The 20,123-nt window shown below is 51.7% G+C and overlaps 1 protein-coding gene across 3 annotated transcripts in view; it reads left to right on the top strand.

Annotated features, from left to right (window-relative positions):
* Rcsd1 (RCSD domain containing 1) overlaps positions 1-20,123 on the top strand; it is a 61,808-nt gene that overhangs the window by 28,408 nt on the left and 13,277 nt on the right. Inside the window, exons 1-3 of one of the 3 annotated variants that reach the window (XM_023706309.1) lie at positions 14,640-14,699; positions 14,905-15,006; positions 15,882-15,971. In XM_023706309.1, coding sequence (XP_023562077.1) covers positions 14,655-14,699; positions 14,905-15,006; positions 15,882-15,971 — 237 coding nt within the window. In that variant the 5' untranslated portion in view covers positions 14,640-14,654. Of the gene's footprint in view, positions 1-14,639; positions 14,700-14,904; positions 15,007-15,881; positions 15,972-20,123 lie in introns of those variants that run through there. The other 2 variants (XM_023706310.1, XM_023706311.1) reach the window with 2 other exon arrangements.

Genomic DNA, 20,123 nt, shown 5'->3' on the forward strand with positions numbered 1-20,123 from the left:
AATTAATACATTGATTTGGCACCTGCCCTAAGGTCGGTAGTCTAAGACTATGAAAGGAGCAGAATGAAGCTGCTATTGCTGCGTGTGGCTTGTGTTTGCTGTCCCCTGCCTATCATGAATGGCTTCTCTTCTGCGATGCCCCTCTGCCAAGCCACACTGCCTTGGAGCCAGCTGACTATGGGCTAAACCCTTCACCAACCATGAGCTAAATAAACCTTCTTCCCTTACTTTGTGGGTGTTTGGCACTTTGTCTCGGCTTTGAGAAAAGTAACCACGATAGCCCCCTTCACTTTCCCCCGTCACCTTCATTCATCCTTTGGCCTGTGAGCCTGCATCCTCTTCTTTTCCACTTTTTCTCTCATTGCCTTCTGTAGTTGCTCTAAAAGCCTCCTAGACTGCGTGAGCCTTACAATCCTGCTTCCGGGAAATCCTCCGCCTTCCCAGTGAAGCACTGCCCCCCAGCTTGCTAATTTGGAATGATAAGGTTTTATGGAGTTGCTGATTTCATTCTGGCTTTGGTTCGGGGAAGGGATTGAAATCTTAGGCTCTTCCTTGAAAGAGGAAGAAAGATTTGTCACATTGAGGTCAGATACGGGCTTCATTTCCTTGGCATCTGTGAGTTTCCGGACAGTTTGCTCTGATTTTATCTATATGTAGCTAGGTGCCCCACCTCTGTTTTATCCTAAGAAAAATAACTCAGTTCTTCCCGGTTGTCTTCAGAATGGTTTTAAAGTTACAAAGTAAGGTGTGAGTGCAGAAAGGGGCACGGGGAAGCATCGCTGCGAGCCCACTTCGCAGCAGAGTGCGTGGGGCAGGACTTGTGCTTCCCCGGCTGCAGGCTAGCGGCCTCCCTGCGCACCAAGTTCACGCTGCTGTGCTCAGCTCTGGAAAGAACACATCTGGGTCTTCCCTGTAGTCTGCAGACTGAGCTCGTCTCTCTTAGCAGCAATTTTAGCTGCCGAGGTCCGTCTCCTGGAAACCCTGGAGCCCGGGCGGGATCCCTGGAGAGCAGGAGCCCCTGTTGCGGCTTAGGAAGTGAGGCAGAACTGTGCATCAGCCTCCAGCTCACAGCCGCAGCTCCTGCCCCCAGCAGCCACTACACCCGAGACCCAGTGCTGGGCGCTTTCCCTTCAGGGATCTTCCATAGCACCCGAGACACAATGCTGGGCGCTTTCCCTTCAGGGATCTTCCATAGCACGGGGTACACAAAGCTAGACTTGGGCTTCCCTCTGCTGCCTAGCCCACCCCACAGCCTCAAGCCATCCTAGTGACCCCTGCATGCGCCTGCGCACGCACACACACGTGCTCGCACACTCCTGCTGTGAGCGAGCAGAGGCGCCTGGAGGCCAGACCCCCACTGCAGTCAGCCAGGCCGCTCTTCCTTGGGAGGCAGAGGACTCCAGCTTGTCACTTCCTCTGACATCAAGATGCGATGTTGACCTTTCCCGTCTGCAACTTGTTCTGCAAAATGGGAAGGAAAACAACTTGTGGTAGCAGATTCCTGGCGCCTCTTTGCAGTTCTTCAGGCCCATGCTGGCAACAGCCTGGCAAATCTACCAAGAGTGCAAGGAAGCCCACAGTCCAGCTAACACCTACTCTGGGCCCCTCTGTAGCTCAGTGAGAGCAGGGAAAAGGCTGTTGTGTCCAGGGTGCTGGGGGGTGGTTATGAACACAGTCTCATTTGGACTTGATAACAATCCTGAGATAGGGGCCATTCTGAACCTTATTTTCCAAGTGGGGTAACCGAGGCTCAGTGTCTTGTCTACACCTGCGGTAAGGGGCCGGCTTTACATCAATCAAACCCAATCCCAGTGTCTTGTGACCCCACAGAGGGAGTCACAATCCACATGTCATAGATGAGTCTCTGAGCAGTGAAGCCAGTGTCCCAAGAGCCCACAAGCCATGAATTGTACCGGGCAAGCCCCGGAGTCCCTGCTATCTCTGCCATCTTCCTGTAGGCGTCTTGGCCACAGCCCTGGGCTGGACAGGGATGGTTGGCTGTGTGCCCAGCAGCTGGCAGAGCATGCCAACCTCCAGCAGCCACTGCACCTTCCATCCCAGCCCCAGGCCCAGGGGGCTGCTGCCCTGAGACTAAGCGGGTGTCCCAGGCATAGCGGTGAGAGATGGGATGTATCTCAAGATTGTATTTCAACTGTGACCAGCTTTTCTAGAAAGATGCAGTTACCTCTGCAGGGTAACATTCATACACAGTAAAATTCACACTTGTTAGTGTGCAATTTGGTGGTGCTACAGCCATGTAACCATCACAAGATACACAGACACAATTAAGACCGAACATTTCCATCCCTGCAAACGCTCCTTATGCCCTTTGCAGTCAGCTTCTCACCTCACCTGTGTCCCAGCCAATCAGGAATCTGCTTTCTGTTGTTACAAATCTGCTTTTTAAAGATTATGCAAAAATATGCAAATGAGCTGGGCCTGATGGTACATGCCTCTGATCTCAGTATTCTGTGAAGCTGAGGCAGGACAGTCACAAGTTCTAACTCAGCCTGGGCAGCAACTTTCTGTTTCAGAATAAAAAAGGAGCTGGAGATGCAGCTCAGAGCAAAGGCCTTGGGCTCATTCTCCAAACCCCCCTCACGTTCTATAAATGGAATCATGCTGGTAGTCTTTCGTGTCTGACTTCTTTCCCTTGGAAGAATTTATTTTTTAGATGTATTCGGTACAGGGTCTCAGTGTGCAGCTCAGACTCTTAGTGATCCTCCTGTCTCAGCCTCCCCAGCGCTGGAATTACAGGCATGTGCCACCACACCTGGACTCAGTGCCCAGCTCAGCGCACCAAGGGACGGGCCAGCATGGCATGTGGTACTGGGGATCGAACCCTAGTCCCCGTGCTTGCCAAGCAGATGCTCAGACCGCTGAACTATCTTGCTGGCCCAGCAGACTATTTTTTAGAAGCCTCCAAATCATTATGTGTATCTGGAGTTCGTTCCTTTTTGTTTCTGAGTAATATTCCACTATGGTCTTCAAATGTAGCTTGTTTATCCACTCCACAGGGGATGGGCATTTGAGTCCTTTACAGGCCTGGGTTTTACATAATACAGCTTTTCTGAAGATTTGCATGCAAATATTTAGGTGGACTTACATTTGCATTTCTTTTGGATAAACAGTCAACAACTGAGACTGTTGGGTCATTTTGTAGATGCATGTGTCACTTCATGAGAAGCTGCCAAAATGTTTTTCCAAGTGACTATGCTACTGTGCACTTCCACCAGTGTGTCCGAGATGCCCCACTGTTCTGCACTGGCACCCCACTTGGCACTGTCCACTTACTTTGTTTTAGTGGGTTTTACTTTGCACCTTCCTAGTGACTAATGTGCGTGTCAGCCCTGCATTTCTAATTTTAAGGTGAAATGTCTACTCAGATCTTTTGCCACTTGGAATTGAATCATTTGTCTTATTGAATAATTTCCCAGTGTAAACTCCCAAGTGCACGTGGGGTTGAAGGTAGGGGCGCAGGTGCTTGTAGACATCGGAGCAAGATGCTAGGTCACCCAGAGGGGCCGTGTGCCCCTGGACCAGCCCCTTACCCCCTCTAAGTCTCAGTTATCTGTTCACTAAAACAGAGGTGATTAGGAGCCCACATCCCAGAGATGTCCCGAGGATAAATTGAGATCATCTTGGTATGCCATTAGAGAATAGGAGGGAACGTGGCTGCTCGGTTTATTATTGTGAAGATAATGCCTGACAAAAGACTGCAGTTGCTAATTCAAAACTGACTTCTAAAGCGAGCCCTTGGAGCAAGGGTGGCGGGTGCCTCTAGAATGGCTGAGTGTGTGGATGGTTCGGATATGGAGGCATGTGAGCGGCCCGAGGGCCACCACATACAGCTCTGGACTGGCTGCTCCAAGGCACTTGGCCAGCCCCTGCAGGGGACACTCCTGCAGGGAGTGACTCTTGCTGGGAGTCAGGACCGCAGGGAAGACGCCCTTCCTCAGAGCCTCCTGCTGCCCCAGAAAACCCACCAGAACTTCCTTTCAAGCAGCAAGCAATTCAGTCCACCTGGTGGGTTTCTTCCCCCTCCCATGCTCTCCTCTGTCTCTGTCTCTGTCTCTGTCTCTGTCTCTGTCTCTGTCTCTGCCTCTGTTTCTGTCTCTCTCTCTGGAGGTGACAAAGATGGAGAAAAGCCAATTAAAAAAACAAAAACAGCCAGGTATGATGATGCACATCTGTGATCCCAGCACTCAGGAGGCTGAGGTAGGAGGATCAGAGTTTGAGGCCAACTTGGGCTAAGCAGTGGCCAGCCTGGACTAAGCAAGTTCAAGGCCAGCCTCAGTGCTGTAGTGAGACCCTGTGTTAACCTCCCTCCCCCAAAAGAACAGTCTTCAAGACAGCTTTGGTCCCATCCCAGCTGAAGAGGTGTCAGGCCAGCAGGGTTTTCCCTGTGCCTCCTGTGCCGTGCCTGAGGCTGTCGGTTCCCCTGGAGGCAGAGGCATCCTGAGGCTTGGTGACTCCCCACTGAGACTAGACCAACGATGTGGGCCCTGGCCCCGGCCAGACACCCTTTACCCCAGCAAGAGATGCACTCCCTCCTTTTTCCCAGTTTACTCCTTGATGAAATGAAAGTACCAAGCAGTCTACAGAAATAGTTGACCACTGTGAATGGAGGAAAAGGCAGACTTAAGTGGTTTTTGGATGTCCTGTTTTAGCAAAGCTTGCGCATTTATTAAGCCAACCTGGAGAGGACACTCAGGAACCAGGACATGTGGCTCTAATGCATTTCTTAGCTTCAAGTAGAGACAGGAGGCTCAGACTGCTAAGTAGCAGGCAGGGGAAGTTCTCATTCTTTGTTCTCCGGTTACCAACCAGTGACCTTGGATGAGTGGCTGAGCTTTAGTGAAAACAGTCCAGCCCACATGCTCAGAGTGATCCCTGGCTGACAACTTGTTTCCATGTTCACCTCAAGGTCCTGATCTATATTTATCAAACTTCCCAATGAGGGCCCAATGCTGTCAGTTTACTGAGGCACTATCCACCCACCCACCCACTCATCCCTCCATTCATCTGTCCTTCCATCCCTCCATCATTTATTGAGTAGCTGCTGTGGGCAGGCAATGTGCTAAGGGGAAGGACCATAAGTAACACCTAAATCTCTGGGCTCAGGTTGATAGGAGAGAAGAAATCTTGCAAAACTACAGGTATTTTAAAAGCTTGAGTTCCCACCAGGCAGGGCTCCTTTCCATTCCACAGACATCTGTCTCCTCTCCTCAGGGATTCATGTACATGATGCAGAAGGCTTGTGGTTGCCTCCCTCCCCACAGAGACACATGCATGTGTGACACACTCTGCTTTCATCAGTTCTACAGAGAATGTCCCGTCTTTGGATCAGGTTCCCTTCTCACACCTCCTAATTCTTTTCTTTTGCATTGTTGCCCTAATAACTAATAAATGAAAGTTGAAGTAACCATGGTTGAATGTTGGACTGAAATCTCTACTGTGAAAGGCTCCATTGTGTTGCTGTGTCTTGATTTGTAGGGAGGATGAGTGAGTCTGCGATGAGGTAAAACAGGGAGAGGAGCTGCTGATTTTGCCTGAATGGAGTTGAGTGGGCAAGGGGAGCTCCCCGCAGGTATGCCTGAGGCTCCCCATGGGAGCTGCCCTGGGTGGACACCCAGACAACAGTTCTGCAGGTTGCATTCTGGGTATAGCCAGGGACTCTTGTTGCAGGGCTATGCATGTTGGTGAATGTAGTTAAACAGGGTGTGAATTGGCAATTTATAAAAGCTTGAGATTTGGTTCTTCTGGTGTTATTCTGAACCCAGTTACTTTGCTGCTGCTTCAGCCTCCTAGTGAGACACTTGCATGTGCGTTGGCCTCATGTACAGTGCAGGATCAAGTAAGCAGAGGACACATGTGACTCTCTCTTCCCCCATGCTAGCAGTCCAGTGAGTCTGACTTGAATATTTTGGAAAAGCCTTGCCTATGGGATATGCGCTTCTTATCGGGAATTTCCCAAGCATCGTGCTCACGTAATAACTTCCTTTGATCAAGTGGCCATACTCTGTAAAAACATCGGTGCAGTTATCACCTTGGTAGCTGAGTCCAGGCCTGAGGGCTTCCACCTTCCGCTGCATGCTGCGTGTGCTTGTGCCTGCCTCAGGTCCAGGCTGGCGCAGAGGCCTCGTAGCCCTCACCACCCTACTCCCTTCAGTTTCCAGAAACGGTTCCTTTCAGAGACTGGTTAGAGAGTGCTGTGCAGACACCTGGGTTACTCCACAGAACATCCCTGACACAACTTGAAAGAAGGCTCTTAGTTGTTCTGTGCCTCAGTTTCCTCCACCAAGCAGGCTGAGACAGTGACTCTCCGCTTGGATCAGGTTACGCAAGTTAAAGGAGCCCGTATGCGCAGATGGCCAGGCCTGGGGCATGTGTTCAGAGCACCGCAGCCTCTAGCATTCTCATTGGTCATTTCTTCCGCACATGACCTGGGCCTACAAGTCAGATGTAAAAGTTTGTCTTCATTGAGAGCCCTCTCCACTCTCCCTCCAGGACTGCCTGGTGAGGCTCTCCAGAGAAAGGACTGCGGACTCGGCAGCATACCCTGCGGGCCCTATCCCTGGTGCCCCACCAGCCACCCCCACCCCCACCCCCCTCCCAGCCTGAAACCGGAGAGGTAGCAGCTGACCAGGATGCAAGCCCAGTCCTTGGGAAGCTTGTTCTAATCTTAGAAGGTTAGGCCTCGCCTCTGCTGCAATCTGAAGGACAAATGTCGCAGACCCCAGGACACATACTGCCACCAACTCCTGCTCAGGAAGTAGGGTGGCTCCAAGCCAGGGCATTGGTGCTTGACCTCAGGAGGCTGGACAGCCCTGGTGAGGGGGCTGTCAGTGTGAGAGGCTCTCAGTGGACCAGGGACTGGTTACTGGACTAACTGTAGGACAGAGAGTTTCTAAGTATGAGAAAAAGAAATTGTGCACTTACTTATTAACACCGGCAGGAAACTCCATCCAAAGCACCTGTGCTGCCTGCGAGAGGCACTTCTCCTGCATGCCCTGTTTGCCCTGAAAAGAAAAACAAACAAACAAAATGAACTGGCAGAGGCTAGGACCTTTGCTGATCGGCTGCTCCTCCTCCCTACACCCTCTGGAAACAGGAAGGAGCACAGGAAATTGGCCCTATGTAAACCCTGCGGGGACCTGACCGCTGCTGCAGCACCCAGCAACTTCTTGGCCTCCTTGTAGTCCTAGTCCCTCTGGTTGTCTTTGGGCTCTTCCATCTCCTGATAACAACAAGGGTCAACCTTGGCTCCCTCATGGTGCCTCCTATGCCTGGGCCTGTGACTCATCCACTCACCCTTGAGCTGTCCTCTCCCACCTCATTGCTCCTCTGTGAAGGACATCCCTGTCCACCCAGATGTGTCTGCCCTCCCTGACTGCCCTGCATCTACCTGGTCAGTGTCCAGCTCTGGTCAACTCTCTCCTCACAACTTGCTTTTGAGTCCTGTGTCTGTCAGCTTTTGATGACCATCATGAACACCTGAGATAATTGGGGGGTCTAACTGAGAGAAAGGGTGCTTTTGGGCTCACAGTTTTGCAGTTTCAGACCATAGCTGATTGGCCTCCGTGCTCTGGGCCTGTAGAGGAACTCCCAGCCTCATGCTTGGGAGCAAAAGAGAAAGGAGACACAGGACTCCAGAACCCTCAAAGCCTGCGTGCATGACCTAGGTACCCACTAGGCCCTGTCTCTTAAACTGTCCTCCACCTCCTAGTATTGCTACTCTGGGGACCACACCCATGTCCCATCAGCCTTTTGGGGAGCCCCTACATCCAAACCATAGCACCTCCTACTCAGATCCCCATTACCACTGCTTCAAGTTGTATTATGACCTTTTCCCTGACTCCTGAGGCTGGCACAATATTGGCTCCTTGTCTACTTATTCTCAGATCGACTACTATGCTTAGGGTCATGCTTGGGCCAGGTTTTGTCTCAAATGAATCCTTGCTCTCTAGTCTCCTACAGGCCCGTTAGATCCAAGCTCCTGGAGGTGGGAAGGAGTCCCCAGACCTGGCTGAGACCTGGCCGCCGGCAGGACCTGATTAATACACACTCAGTGGCTGAAACAGTGAACTCTGCACCTTGAAGTGATTCCTTTTGCCCTCTAAATGCAAGCCAGGGACACTTCCTTGCATCTCACTCTACACCTTTAAAAACCACCCACAGCGAAGAGCAGCTGGTAGAGTGGGAATTCACTGAAGGTTGGGGATGGCAGGATGAGGTTGTGCCCGCTCCCCAGCTCGGAGCAGTTCTCACTGATGGATTACAGTCCCCATCTGAGGCCTGGCCAGAGGTTTTATTACTTGCTTGCTGCTCTGCCTCCCCAAGTGGCCAGCCCTCTCCATCCTCCACTGCCCCTACCTGCTCCCCTAAGCACCACCCTTCCTGCACGCAGTCCCGGCTCCCTGAGCAGAGCCCAAGCCATGGGAAGCCCAGCTTCGTGGATGGGCTGCCTTCTGCAGAGATGAGATTTCTGTCAGCTCGCTGCCCCCTGCCCGTCTGCTTCCCACACTGCAGCTCAAAGGCTCTTGCGGAGTAAATCTCAAGCCTTTGCTCTTTTGCATAGAACCCTGCAGTGATTCTGAGGCCCTTAGGACAGAGTGCCACCCTGGAGGGTCCTTGGCACCTGCTGTTTTCCTTCTAGCCTTGTCTTGCTACTCAGGCCTGCGTGTGAACTTACACCAGACTGGGGTGCTCCCTGTCACCCTGGACCCCACCTTCAGTGAGGTCTCCACAAGCACAGCTCTGGCAGCTGGAGTGCTCAGCTCTGGTCCACCTCCCAGCATGACCACATTGGAACCTCCTCCTCCCGGAAACCAATCGGGATGACTCTGGTCAGTGCCTCTCTCTCTCTGTCCTGTGCAGCCCCGGGGTGGTCTCCCCAGCCTCTCTATAGAGCTAACCCTTTCTGCAGCACTCAGTGCACGTACCATTCATGCTCCCGCTTTCACTAGCTTCTTGTGCCCAGCACCTTCACAGCCCCGCTGGATTCGCATCAGTGGAGGCAGGAACACTGAGACCAGAGGTGGTACTTGCAGATACTTGACTGGCTGCTTTAATCCCTGGGGTAGTGGTGACACATGACCTCCAAGTTAGCGGCTCACAATATACAAACTTAATAACCAATGATTGGGAGGTCACACACTTCGAGATGGTCTCCCTGTTCCCAGGGGTCCAGGGCCCCTACAGGTGTGAGCCTGGCCCCAAAGACACACATGGGGAATGGACTGGGTGACTCCACCTGCTCATATACCTCTTACCACCTCCTCTGTGCAGCCTTCCTGGATTCACCCAGGCAGATTTTTAAAAAGATCTTAATGTAGTTCCTTCAGTTTCTGTTTTCATTAGTACACATTTGCATTGCATAATGATTGCATTTCTTATGGGGAGTTAGTACATGGACATAACACGCCTCAGTTCCTTTTTTATCCCCTCTGTCCTCCTTTCCTCCTTCTCTCTCCATCTCTTGATCCTCTTCCTATTTCAACAAAATCTATCGCCCTGCTTCCTACTATCTTCTATTTTGTGCTTTATTTATATCTTGGGTTTCTCAAGTAACAGTAACCACTTAAGCTTGAGTGTCTGACAAAGCTCTAGGGTGCTCCCAATTGCCTGCAGGTGACTCAGGCAGAATCTGCTTTACAGCAGAGTGAGGCCATGCTCCGCTGTACGTGAGCACCACACGCTTCACCCGTCACTGCCGATGGGTGCACAGGCTGTTTCCAAGGGTTCGCTGCTGTGGGTTGCGCTGCTGAAACATGGGTGTATATACATCGCTGTGATATGATGCCTTTGGGATCCCAGCTACTAAGAAGGGGCAAAGCTGAGCCCTATAGAATTTTTCTTTTTAGTTGAGTCTGTACTGATGTCCACAGAGGCTGCCTAGTTTGCACTGCCAGCAACAACGTTGCAGCGCTCCTTGTGCCCCACAGCCTCTCCAGCATGTGTAATCATTTGATTTCTTTTTTTTTTATTTATTTATTTGTGTGTGTGTGTGTGTGTGTGTGTGGCCAGCTCAGCCCACCAGTAGGCGGGGCTGGCTGGCATGTGGTGCTGGGGGATTGAACCGCGGTCCCTATGCTTTGCTAAGCTTGTTCTAAGTAGGTGCTTTAGACCATTGAGCCATCTCACCAGCCCATCATTTGATTTCTTAACGATAGTTATTCTTTCCTGGGTGCAATGCAATCTCCGTGTTTGATTTGCATTCCCTACTGGCCAATGGTGCTAAACATTTCTTCACATATTCATTGGCTATCTGTACTTCAGCAAAATCTCTGTTCACTTCAGTTGCCCATTTTTTGATTGAATATTTTATTTGGGGGGGTTTAATTTTTTGAGTTCTTTATATATTCCAGATATTAGTCCTCTATCCAGGAATAGCTGGCAAATGTTTTTTTCCCATTCTGTGGGTTGTCTCTTCGTTCTGTTTGTTGTTGCTTTTGATGTGCCCAAGCTTTTTACTTTGATGCGATCTCATTTATTGATTTGTGGTGTTATTTCTTTTGCTAGGGGGGTTCTAAGCAGAAAGTCCTTGCTTAGATGTATGTCTTTAAGGGTTCTCCCTATTTTATCTTCCAGCAGAGTTAAGTATATGTTTCAGCATTTAAGTCTTTGACCCATTTAACACATGGTGAAATACATCGATCTGGATTTGATCTTCTGCATGTAGATAACCAGTGTTCCCAGAACCATTTATTGAAGAAGCTATGTTTCCCCCGGTGTATGTATTGTTTCTTTTTCCTCAAATCAAATGGCTGATCCAATGTGTCCGATCCAAGCAGACTAAGTGCCCCTTCATCCACGCTTCTATTTCTTTTCACCATGTGCTGTAAGTCTGCCTTTCAGTTTGATGAAAAACTCCTTGAGCTCCACGACTGTGAACCTTTGTATCTATATTTCCAAATCTAACCAGCGCCCAGACATAGACAGGACTCATTCTGAGTCCTGTTGGAATCCTGAGCTTCTGAGTCAGCTTCCTGCTGCCCGTGGGAGGTGGCCATGCATCCTCCAAAGCCAAGATGCGTGTTTGCGTGTTGGATAGGTGCAGAGAGTGATGGATGTTAATAATGAGGCAACAGGCTCAGCAAGATTGTGTTTGCGTTCTGTTGTTATAATCCACACCTGAGATAATCAAGGAGGAAAGGTTTGTTCTGGTGCACAGTTTCAGAGACACTTCACTCCACGGTCGATTGGCCTGCGGCTTTGGGCTGGTGGCAGCAAGGTGTGCCACGGCAGGCATTCACCTCGTGGCAGCTGGGCTGCAAAGAGAGGAGGGGCCGCAGCCCATTATCCTTTGCAGAGGTACCCCCCGGCTGGGGTCCAAGCCTCGACCCATGAGTCTTGGGGCACACGTAAGGCCAAAGTCCAGCCGAGGTTCTCATGCAGTGGACGTCAGAGGCAAGACTGCAGCCCAGATCGGACTGCAGATGTGTGGCTATGACATCTGACTTCTGTATGTCCCTAACCTGCTGCTCTCAGAATGATTGCCTTTCTTTTGTTGGGGCAACAGTTTCCAGGTTTCATAAAGAAATGTCACCACATCACCTCTGAAATCAAGATATGGAGCCTGTTACTTTAAAGACAAGGCAGATGGGCTGGGGAGATAGCTCGGTGGTCTAAGCACCAGCCTGGGAAGTGCAAGGACCTGGGTTTGATCCATGGTACTGCATGCCATGCCACCGTGCCGGCCACCAAAACTGGGTGTGGTGGTACAGGCCAGTAATCCCAGCACTGGGGCGGGTGAGACAGGAGGATCACTAGGACTCTGAGCTGTGTAGCGGGACCCTATACCAAATAAATGCATAAATAAAAGATTTTTTTTAAAAAAAGACAAGGCAAATGAACATTCCCCTACTTGTCTATTAGCTACCATGTTTACCCAGGCATTCAGCTGGATACTGACTCTGCCTGTGTCCTCACCCCTAAACCCAGCCACTCACACCGGGAGACCCTTCGGGCCCCAGAAGCTGTGTACTGTGCTGACGTTAAAACCTTGGAAGCAGAGAAGGCTGAGGGGCTGCTGGGCAGCAGCATCAAGTCCTGGGGGTGATGGGGGCACCCCAGCCAGCACCTGTGAGCTCTTTGGTTAATGGGTGCCTTCAGGGCTGTGGGAGAGGGCTGCAGAGAGCTTGGATCTGTTATGACAACACCCTTAAGTCTGACAAGTGGTAGGTAGGAGATATTTAGGACCCCTTTGATCTTGGGTGAAATGTTCACATATACTCTGCTGTTTATTTGCTGTACGTACTCTTTACTGTTCTTCCCCCCTCCCCCACCTCCCCTCACCTATCCCTGCTACAGGGTGCTGTCAGCAATGCCTAGAGATGCTCCGGGAGGGATGAGCGAATGGCCCAACGGCGGGGGTGGGGGCACGGTACTTCTATACAAAATGCAGCATTTCCTGCTCTCCCCGATGTTCACCAGAGACATCTCTGGCCCCAGCCCATCCCGTCTTCAGGCCACACACATCTGGGGAAGGCAGGGGTGCGCATCACCTTGTTGGAGAGCGGAAGAGGCCTAGTGGAGCTCTGCCCCAGAGCGCCTTCTTCCTTAATCTGTGTTCCCCTGGTTGGTCCAGTCCGGTGACTTCAGCCACCTCTAAGTCAGACATGGCTTCGGGTTCCAGACCTGGGTGTGTGCTCAGTGCCTGTGCTGCATCTCTGCTCCAGTATCTAAGCCACATCCCAACTTTCTGGGCCTCTGCAACAAGCCCTCCGAGAAAATGGTAGGCGCATCTCGGGAAGCATCTTCCATGCTGTGGCCAAACCGAGGTGCATCCATAGTTCCCCACACACCCACCTCCAGAGCCTCCTTACACACACAGACACACACACACTGTCTCCTGGAGCCCCTCAACTAGTGTCCCTTCCACTCAGAAGGAAACACAAGATGTTTCCGTGGATACTCCCATGGCCAAAGGAAGCATGGTCATCCCAGCAGGGCGCACTGGGTCATTGGTCCTTGGGCAGTGATGTATGAGAAGCACTTTTTCCAGGAGGGTCAGTTGACTTGGCCTGGGCTAAGAACCCGACATGACTATCCAAGACCCTCTCTGGTCATGGAGGATGAAGGAAGTAGGCGTCCCCATCTCTTGGAGCCTCTGGGTCCCCTGGCCTGTCCTTGGTGTCTGCCCTTTTGGCCAAGAGTAAGGGCTGCTCAGCCACATTTAGACTTTGACTGAGGAGAAAGGTGTGGGCAGCTGGGCCTCAAGGCTCTCAGAAGCAAGTTCCAGAGGAATGGGGAGAAGTCACTTTCTCCTGGCTTGTGGGGGTGGGCTCCAGGCTGACAACCAAGCTGGCATGGTTGCCAGGAAGAGGAAAAGCAAGATCTGGGCCCTGGAAGGTGGACAGAGGCCAGCAATCAAGGACACAGAGAGAGGGGGCCACCAAGTGGTGCTGGGCTGGGCTGTAGTGGGCTGTGGCCCGCAGTGCTGAGCGCAGGGGCTCAGGGTTCGGGTAGGAGCAGCTGCTAGGCCCCAGACAGGGTTGGGGGACCAGAGGAGGAGCCATCCTCCACTGAGTGCATCTGACAGCTCAGACCCTGTGCTAAGTACTAAGACCTTGGAATGCTGGGGAGGCTTCGTGCTCTCAGCAAAAGCTGGAGGCACCAGGGACTGGTGGGCAGGTCCTCCCATAACTGACCGCCTCAGCCTGCCAGAGCCTGGGCTACCAGCCTGTCCGTCCCAGACCAGCTTCTTCCTTTGCACCTGTGTGACCCGGTGACTGAGGCTATTTCCAGGTGTGTGCAGGGCCTTGCAGTTTCCAAGGCACTTTCAGAAGTCCTGCCATGTATGGGAGCTGTTCCCAGGTTATGGGATGTTGGTCAGGTGCTTCCCAGTCTGTCCTGTTTGGTGTCACCAGTGAAGTCATGTGCCCTCTCTGGGCTTCCGTGTGCCCAGCAGGCTACAGACTGAGCCTGTAGCCTGCTGAGTTAGTTTTGTGCAGCCTGTGACAAGAAGTGTCCGGCTTGGGGCAGTGGTGAGGGGATTGTCTGGGTTTAATCAACCCTGGAGGCTGTAGATAGCCTTAAGAAAACCCGTTCCCTGGGCTCCAGGCAAACAAACTCAGCTGTAGCACCATCGTTCCTACCACACAGGCTTTTTGTTTTTTTGTTTTTGTTTTTCTGGAGACAGGGTCTTGCTATGAGCTCAGGCTGGCCTTGAACTCACTATGTAGCCCAGGTAGGCCTCAGACTCATGGCAGTCCTCCTGCCTCAGCCTCTGCAGTGGTAGGATTACAGGCGTGTGCGCCATGCTGGGCCCCATACTTTATTTTTAACTGGAGTGTCTTTCTCTGCACTAGAGATGGGCCCCAGGGACGCTGAAATGGAGCGCACTGTCAGCAAGAAGCCAGCAATAAATAGCAGAGGGCAGAGGCTGATCTATTACGAGGGCACCCAGCTGGACAGATGGACAACCCATCAGCCCAGTGTCTCTGCCAGGAGTGGCGCCAGTCACCACGCGTGGTCTGACGCCTGTGCAGTGTTCCAGGAGGGCATAGTTGGCGTCATGGCAAGTGTTAGGGCTAAACAGGTGGGGCTGGATGACCCTACCCAGATGGATACTGGCTCGGGTGGGTGCTGCGGGGGAAGCTGGCCTCTAGAGATCCCACATGAACTCAGTGTTTGGTGCACAGGCCGGGATGGGTTGGACTTCAGTGGCAGCAGCTGCGGGCCGCAGGACCCGGGTCAGAACATCTGGGTGATGTTTCTTTCCCACTTAGCAGCACATCCAACAGAGTTGGGTTTGATTTCCAGTATGTGGGGGATCCCAAAAGCCAGCTGTCATGGCATTCCTGCTTGGCCACAAAACAAGTCCTTTCTCAGCCCCTAGACTCCACCCTTGAAAGAGCTGAGATGTTGATTAACCTTTGCTTCACCTTGCTTTGCCAGGAGAGGCCTGCAGAGTCCAATGCCGGCGTGGACAGCTCGGCACCCCCGTCGGTGGCCCAGCTGGCCGGGCAGTTCCGGGAGCAGGCAGCTGTGGCCAAGGAGGTGAGGCTGGGGGTGGAGGTGTGTCTGCTGTGGGCTGCAGGGAGGGAGGTCTGGTGGGGAAGCAGGAGGAAAGAGGTTTGGGAGTGACAGGATTAGGAAGAGACTTCAGAGGGTCCCCTCGAATGTGAGGAGTGGGCCACTCGCTGTAGCTTGAACCCTGCCCAACCAGGGGAGCTGACAGTGCTAGTCAGGGGGACCTGGAGCCTGGGCAGGGAGCAACGAGGCCAGCAACTAGGAGGCAGTGCAGATTTGCTTTCACCTTTATCCTCCATGCGAAGAGCCCAGATGGCTCTAGGTAGAGGAGTCGTCAAAGTCTCCAAACCTGACTCCTGCCCAGAAGCTGAGGAGTCAGGAACAGGGGAGGCTGGGCAGAGTTGGGACTGAGAATTAAGAAGGAAGAGAGGACCTAGGGGAACGCACATTCCAGGGGCAACCAGAGGTCAGGAAGGCTGCTCTGCGAATCCTGCTGAAGAAGACAGTGCAAAGCTGGACATGGCAGTACATGTGTGTCATCCCAGTCCTGTAGGAGGCTGGGGCAGGAGGGTCACAAGTTCAAGCCCAGTCTGGGCAGTATAATGACTTAGGAAGACTGTGACTCAAATAAAAAATTAAAAAAGGCTGGGGATGTAGCTCAGTTCAATCCAGGAGCTGGTGCTGCGTAATGCTGGCTGTAGATGCTGGCTACAGACGTCCCTGTGAGCGCTGATTCAGGCTGGGAGTCCCAAGTAAGCTAGGATAGGAGAGGAGGGCCTGAGGGCCTGAAGCCCAGGGTAGCAGCTCTGGGAGGGAAGCCTGAGGCGGGCTCATGGCCTTCTTCTTCCTCCCTGTTGCCTGATTAGCTGTTTCTGTCTGTCTGTCTGTCACTCTCCCTCTAGACACCAGCCATTAAACCAAGCAGAAGGAAACCACCCTGCTCCCTCCCCCTCTTCCCCCCCAAGGTAGAACCTGGCCAGAATGGTGAGGAGGTAAGCACTCACTGTGGGCCCTGATGGGTCCTCTTCCTTCTCCCTGCTTCCCTCCCCTCGTCCTTTCCTTCCCCTCCCCCTCCCCCTTTCGCTGCCTCTTTTTTGGAAGCCCAAAAATCATACCTTTAGGCTTTGAAATGTATACAGGGAATGTCTCCATTTCATATTCAGGGATGGGTACTGAGGATTGCAAAGTCCTCACGGCCTTTGCGCTGAGCTGCCTCCTCAATTCTCTTTTATTTTAAGACAGGGACTCACTTCCACACTAAATTCAGTCTGGGCTTGAATTTTCCATCCTCCTGCTTCAGCCTCCCAGAGTGCTGAGGTCACAAGTGTGCACCGGCTTTGACTCTGTCTCCTTAAGACTTCCTGCCCGCTTTACTTTGGAAGCTAGATTTCTCCCTACTGTTTCCCACTGGTTCTCTTTTATGATCTGATTAAAGACAGTGATGTTTCAAGCCTGAGAAATAAAGCAAAAAGAACACTTTACTACCACCTCGATTCAGGCATTAGAAGAGTTAAGTTGTTTTCCCAGGGCTTATGGGGATGCAGAAGCCCCTGGACAGAGGGGCTGTCCTGCCACCCGGCAGAGTTGTAAGGAGAGAAAATCCCAGGGCTCCTCGGATCCTGGAAAAGCCTGGCTATTGTGTTAGGTCCTTGGAAGAAAACCAGAGCGCACAGGCGGCCTCATTGCCCTAGGATATAAATAGCCGGTGCTGCCAGGGTAATAAAGGCGCTGGCAGCATAGATCATCGCCACTAATAGATTCCAGCCCTCACACTCACCCGCCCTCCTTTCCTTATCTAACTGCAGCTTCAGCAGCCCCTTCTGCAGCCCCTGTCACCTAGCCCTCCACCGGTCGCAGCCACCCTGTGTGGATGTGTGGGTCCCGTTTCCAGCATGGGAAGCCATCCCCAAACCCAGCACGTGAGGCACAGAGAACTGGGTCCTGAATCCCACTCCAACCATGTTGTTTTCTCACCTTCTTTTTGGGGAGCAGCATCCTGACTGCAAACGCGGAGTCCACCTGCATGAGCTTGCACAAGCCCCTGGTTCCCCGCAGGTTCCCCTCCAGAGAGTGAGACACTTGAAGTCCACATGGCTTCCAAGCCTTTTTTGTTAACTCATAGGCAGAAGCCAGTCAGAAAACCGGAAGCTCAGAGCCACCTCTGATGAAGTGGGGGTGAGGGGTGGGGGTCTGCTCTGAGAATTCCTCACCTCCCCCCACAACAAAGGTCTCATTCCGGAATGAGAACCCTGAATGGGCACCGTTGAGCTGGGACTTTGCTGGGTCGCTTCCCGTGCTAGCATTATGACTCTGGGCTTCCTGGGGGTGCCAGGCAGTGCTACAACAGACACCCACCAACAACTTCTCTTCACAGAGTCTCTTGACTTCTCCTTGTAACTTTCCCCCCAGCCTTGTCTCCGAGGCTGTGGCCACCCGCGGGTGTTCCCTGGTAACCTGGCCTAGCCCAGAGAGGTCACTGCACCATACTGACTTGTCCATGCTTATACAATGAGAACAAGTGCCGGATAGACCAGGGAGCCCGCATGGGGTGGGGTTCACTGGAATAAAGCAGGGGGGCTCAGCCTGGCAGCGACTAGGAGACAGGGCTGCGTAGGATCAGCATAGAGCTTTCCTCCCTTACCACCTTATCCACCAAATAAAGGTACTCCTTGGATGGCCAAGGGCTAGGTGAAGAGAAAGGGAGAGTTTTCAAGGGATGATCAGTAAATGCTTAAATTTTTTTTAAAAATGATTGCAGTAAAAGACACATTATCGGGATCAGAAGATAGCTCAGTTGAGTAAGCACTTGTCTGGCAAGTGCAGGGGCCTGAGTTCAATCCCCGGTTCAGCAAAAAAAAAAAAAAAAAAAAAAAGACACATTACCATAAGTCTCAGAGTACTCCCCCCTTGCTTCCAGTATGTCTATCCCCTCCTCCTTCCCCTTTTGTGAAGCCTGTCACCAAGTGCTCTTTCATGAGTCTATGCATTGTGACCAAAAATACAATGAATGTTGCTGAGGGCCACCCAGGGGACAGAGAAGCTCGTAAAAACGTCATTATGTGTCCTCACCCACCTTGTTCCCTGGATCTGGCACTGTGTGCCTTCCAGTCTTTTCCCCAAAGTCCAAATGACTGTGAGAGGTAAACGCTGGGAATGAATTCAGGACATGAAGGCAGCCACTACGGTGCAACTACAGACAGGAAGGAGGACTTCCAGAGCTGCTTCAGCAAGTGGCAAGAACCATGGGATAAGTGTTCAAAGCAAGGGCAGCATTGTGAGGAGAATTCATGACAATGTGTCTTTTTTTCACTATAATATTTAAAAAATTTTTAAATATACTCCTCACAGACTGAGAATCTGCCTCCAGGTGAGAAGGGGCGTATCAGGCCAGGCCGTGGTCCCTAATACGAAGGCAGGGCTGGGAGGGCTGCTCTCCCTTCTCCATCCCTACCCCTCCCTAAGCTTGGTCCTGAGATGGGGTTCCCAGCCTCCATGCTGACGCCCCTGATGGTGGCCGCTCCTGCAGGCCAGGTGAGCACAGTTAGCTCTTACTTAGGAAACGCAGCCAGAGGGCTGTTGGAAGCAGTTGAAAAGGGCTGAAAAATGCTCCCATGTGAAAGATCAGGCCCGCAACCTCTAAACATAATAGACGTTATTGGGCTGTCATATGGACCTATCTGTAATCATGCAAAGCGTTGTGAAGGTATTTCCCCTCCGCACACCCCCGCGGCGGGTCCCTGAAGCCGTTAAACTACTCAGGAAATGCTGCCACCTGCTGTCGATCGTAGGAGCTGCATTTCAGTTACGTAGGGACAGGGCTTGTTCAAATTACAAAGGGTTGTATAACGCCTGGGTTTGCGTTGTGGCTTATTGAGTTACCACTTCCTTCAAAATAAAGTGGTCAGTTGAGAAGAAGTTTACAGTGTTACTTCAACTGAGTTTGGTCAACAAAATTGTTGCAGCACTTTTGAAAGAGTACATTTAAAAGCACCCGTCCCTGTTAAGTTTCACCATCAAGCGTGACCACTCCGTGGGGCTGCAACCTCTTTGTACTCCCCACGGACAAAAAGCTCCTTAGAAGAGTGCTGCAGGAATGGAGGTGATGTAGGCAGCAGGATCCTTCAGCACCGCATCCTCCCACCTGTGTGTTGGTGAAGGATCCTGAGGCCAGGGCCATCCCAGCAGCTCTGGGATGCTACAGTCGGAAAGGGCTGGATGCTGAATCCCAGCCAGAGATGCCTCGCGGGCTTTATTTTTTATTTTATTTTATTTTATTTTTTACGGAACTGGGGATTGAACTCAGAACTGGGGATTGAACTCAGACCCTTGCGCTTGCCAGGGAAGCACTTATTCCACTGAGCCATCTCCCCGGCCTCTTGGTGCTGGGCTTTAACTAGGCCACCAGAGCTGTGGAGTCGATCTCCTTCCTTCCATCATCGAAATGCAACCATCTTCCTCAGTGTTCAGAATATCCATGTGATTCTTTGGTTCAGGTACCGTAGTGCACGGAGTAAAGGGTGGATAACAGGTTGGACCCAAACTATAGGAGGATCTTCTGTGTCTTGCCCTGTGCCTGACATGAGAATCATCTCCTTATTCTTTATCCTCACCATCAAATCATCATATTGTCATTGTCCTCAAGTAGCTGTGGACATCTGACATAAAACAAGGGGTCAGTCTCCTGGCCACTGCCAGAGAGCAGGGACTAAATTGTCACCATCTTCAAGCAGCCAGCCTGATGGTGGGAGTGTGGTAGATGTTTAATACATGTGCCTGCTTAATTAAAATGAGTGCTCAGTGATTCAGAAGTGATAAGTCACCAAAACGTGTTACTGTTGGAATTTTCCACAATATTAGTTCAGGGGAGGAATTTCAGTAATATCTTTGCTGGTTTTCATTTCCAGTCCATTCTTGCTTTTTTTTTTAAATGTATTTGGTACAGGGTCTCACTATGCAGCTTGGACTTGTAGTGAACAGCTCAGACTCATAGTGATCCTCCTGTTTTCAGCCTCCCCAGCACTAGGATTACAGGTGTGCAACACCATACCCAGGCTCAGTGGCCAGCTTGGCATGTGGTGCTGGGGATCAAACCCCAGTCCTTGTGCTTACCTAAGCAGGTGCTTAGTCTGCTGAACTACCTTGCC

Source organism: Octodon degus, unplaced genomic scaffold (genome assembly GCF_000260255.1).
Source record: "Octodon degus isolate 3935 unplaced genomic scaffold, OctDeg1.0 scaffold00250, whole genome shotgun sequence".
Lineage (NCBI taxonomy): Eukaryota > Metazoa > Chordata > Mammalia > Rodentia > Octodontidae > Octodon > Octodon degus.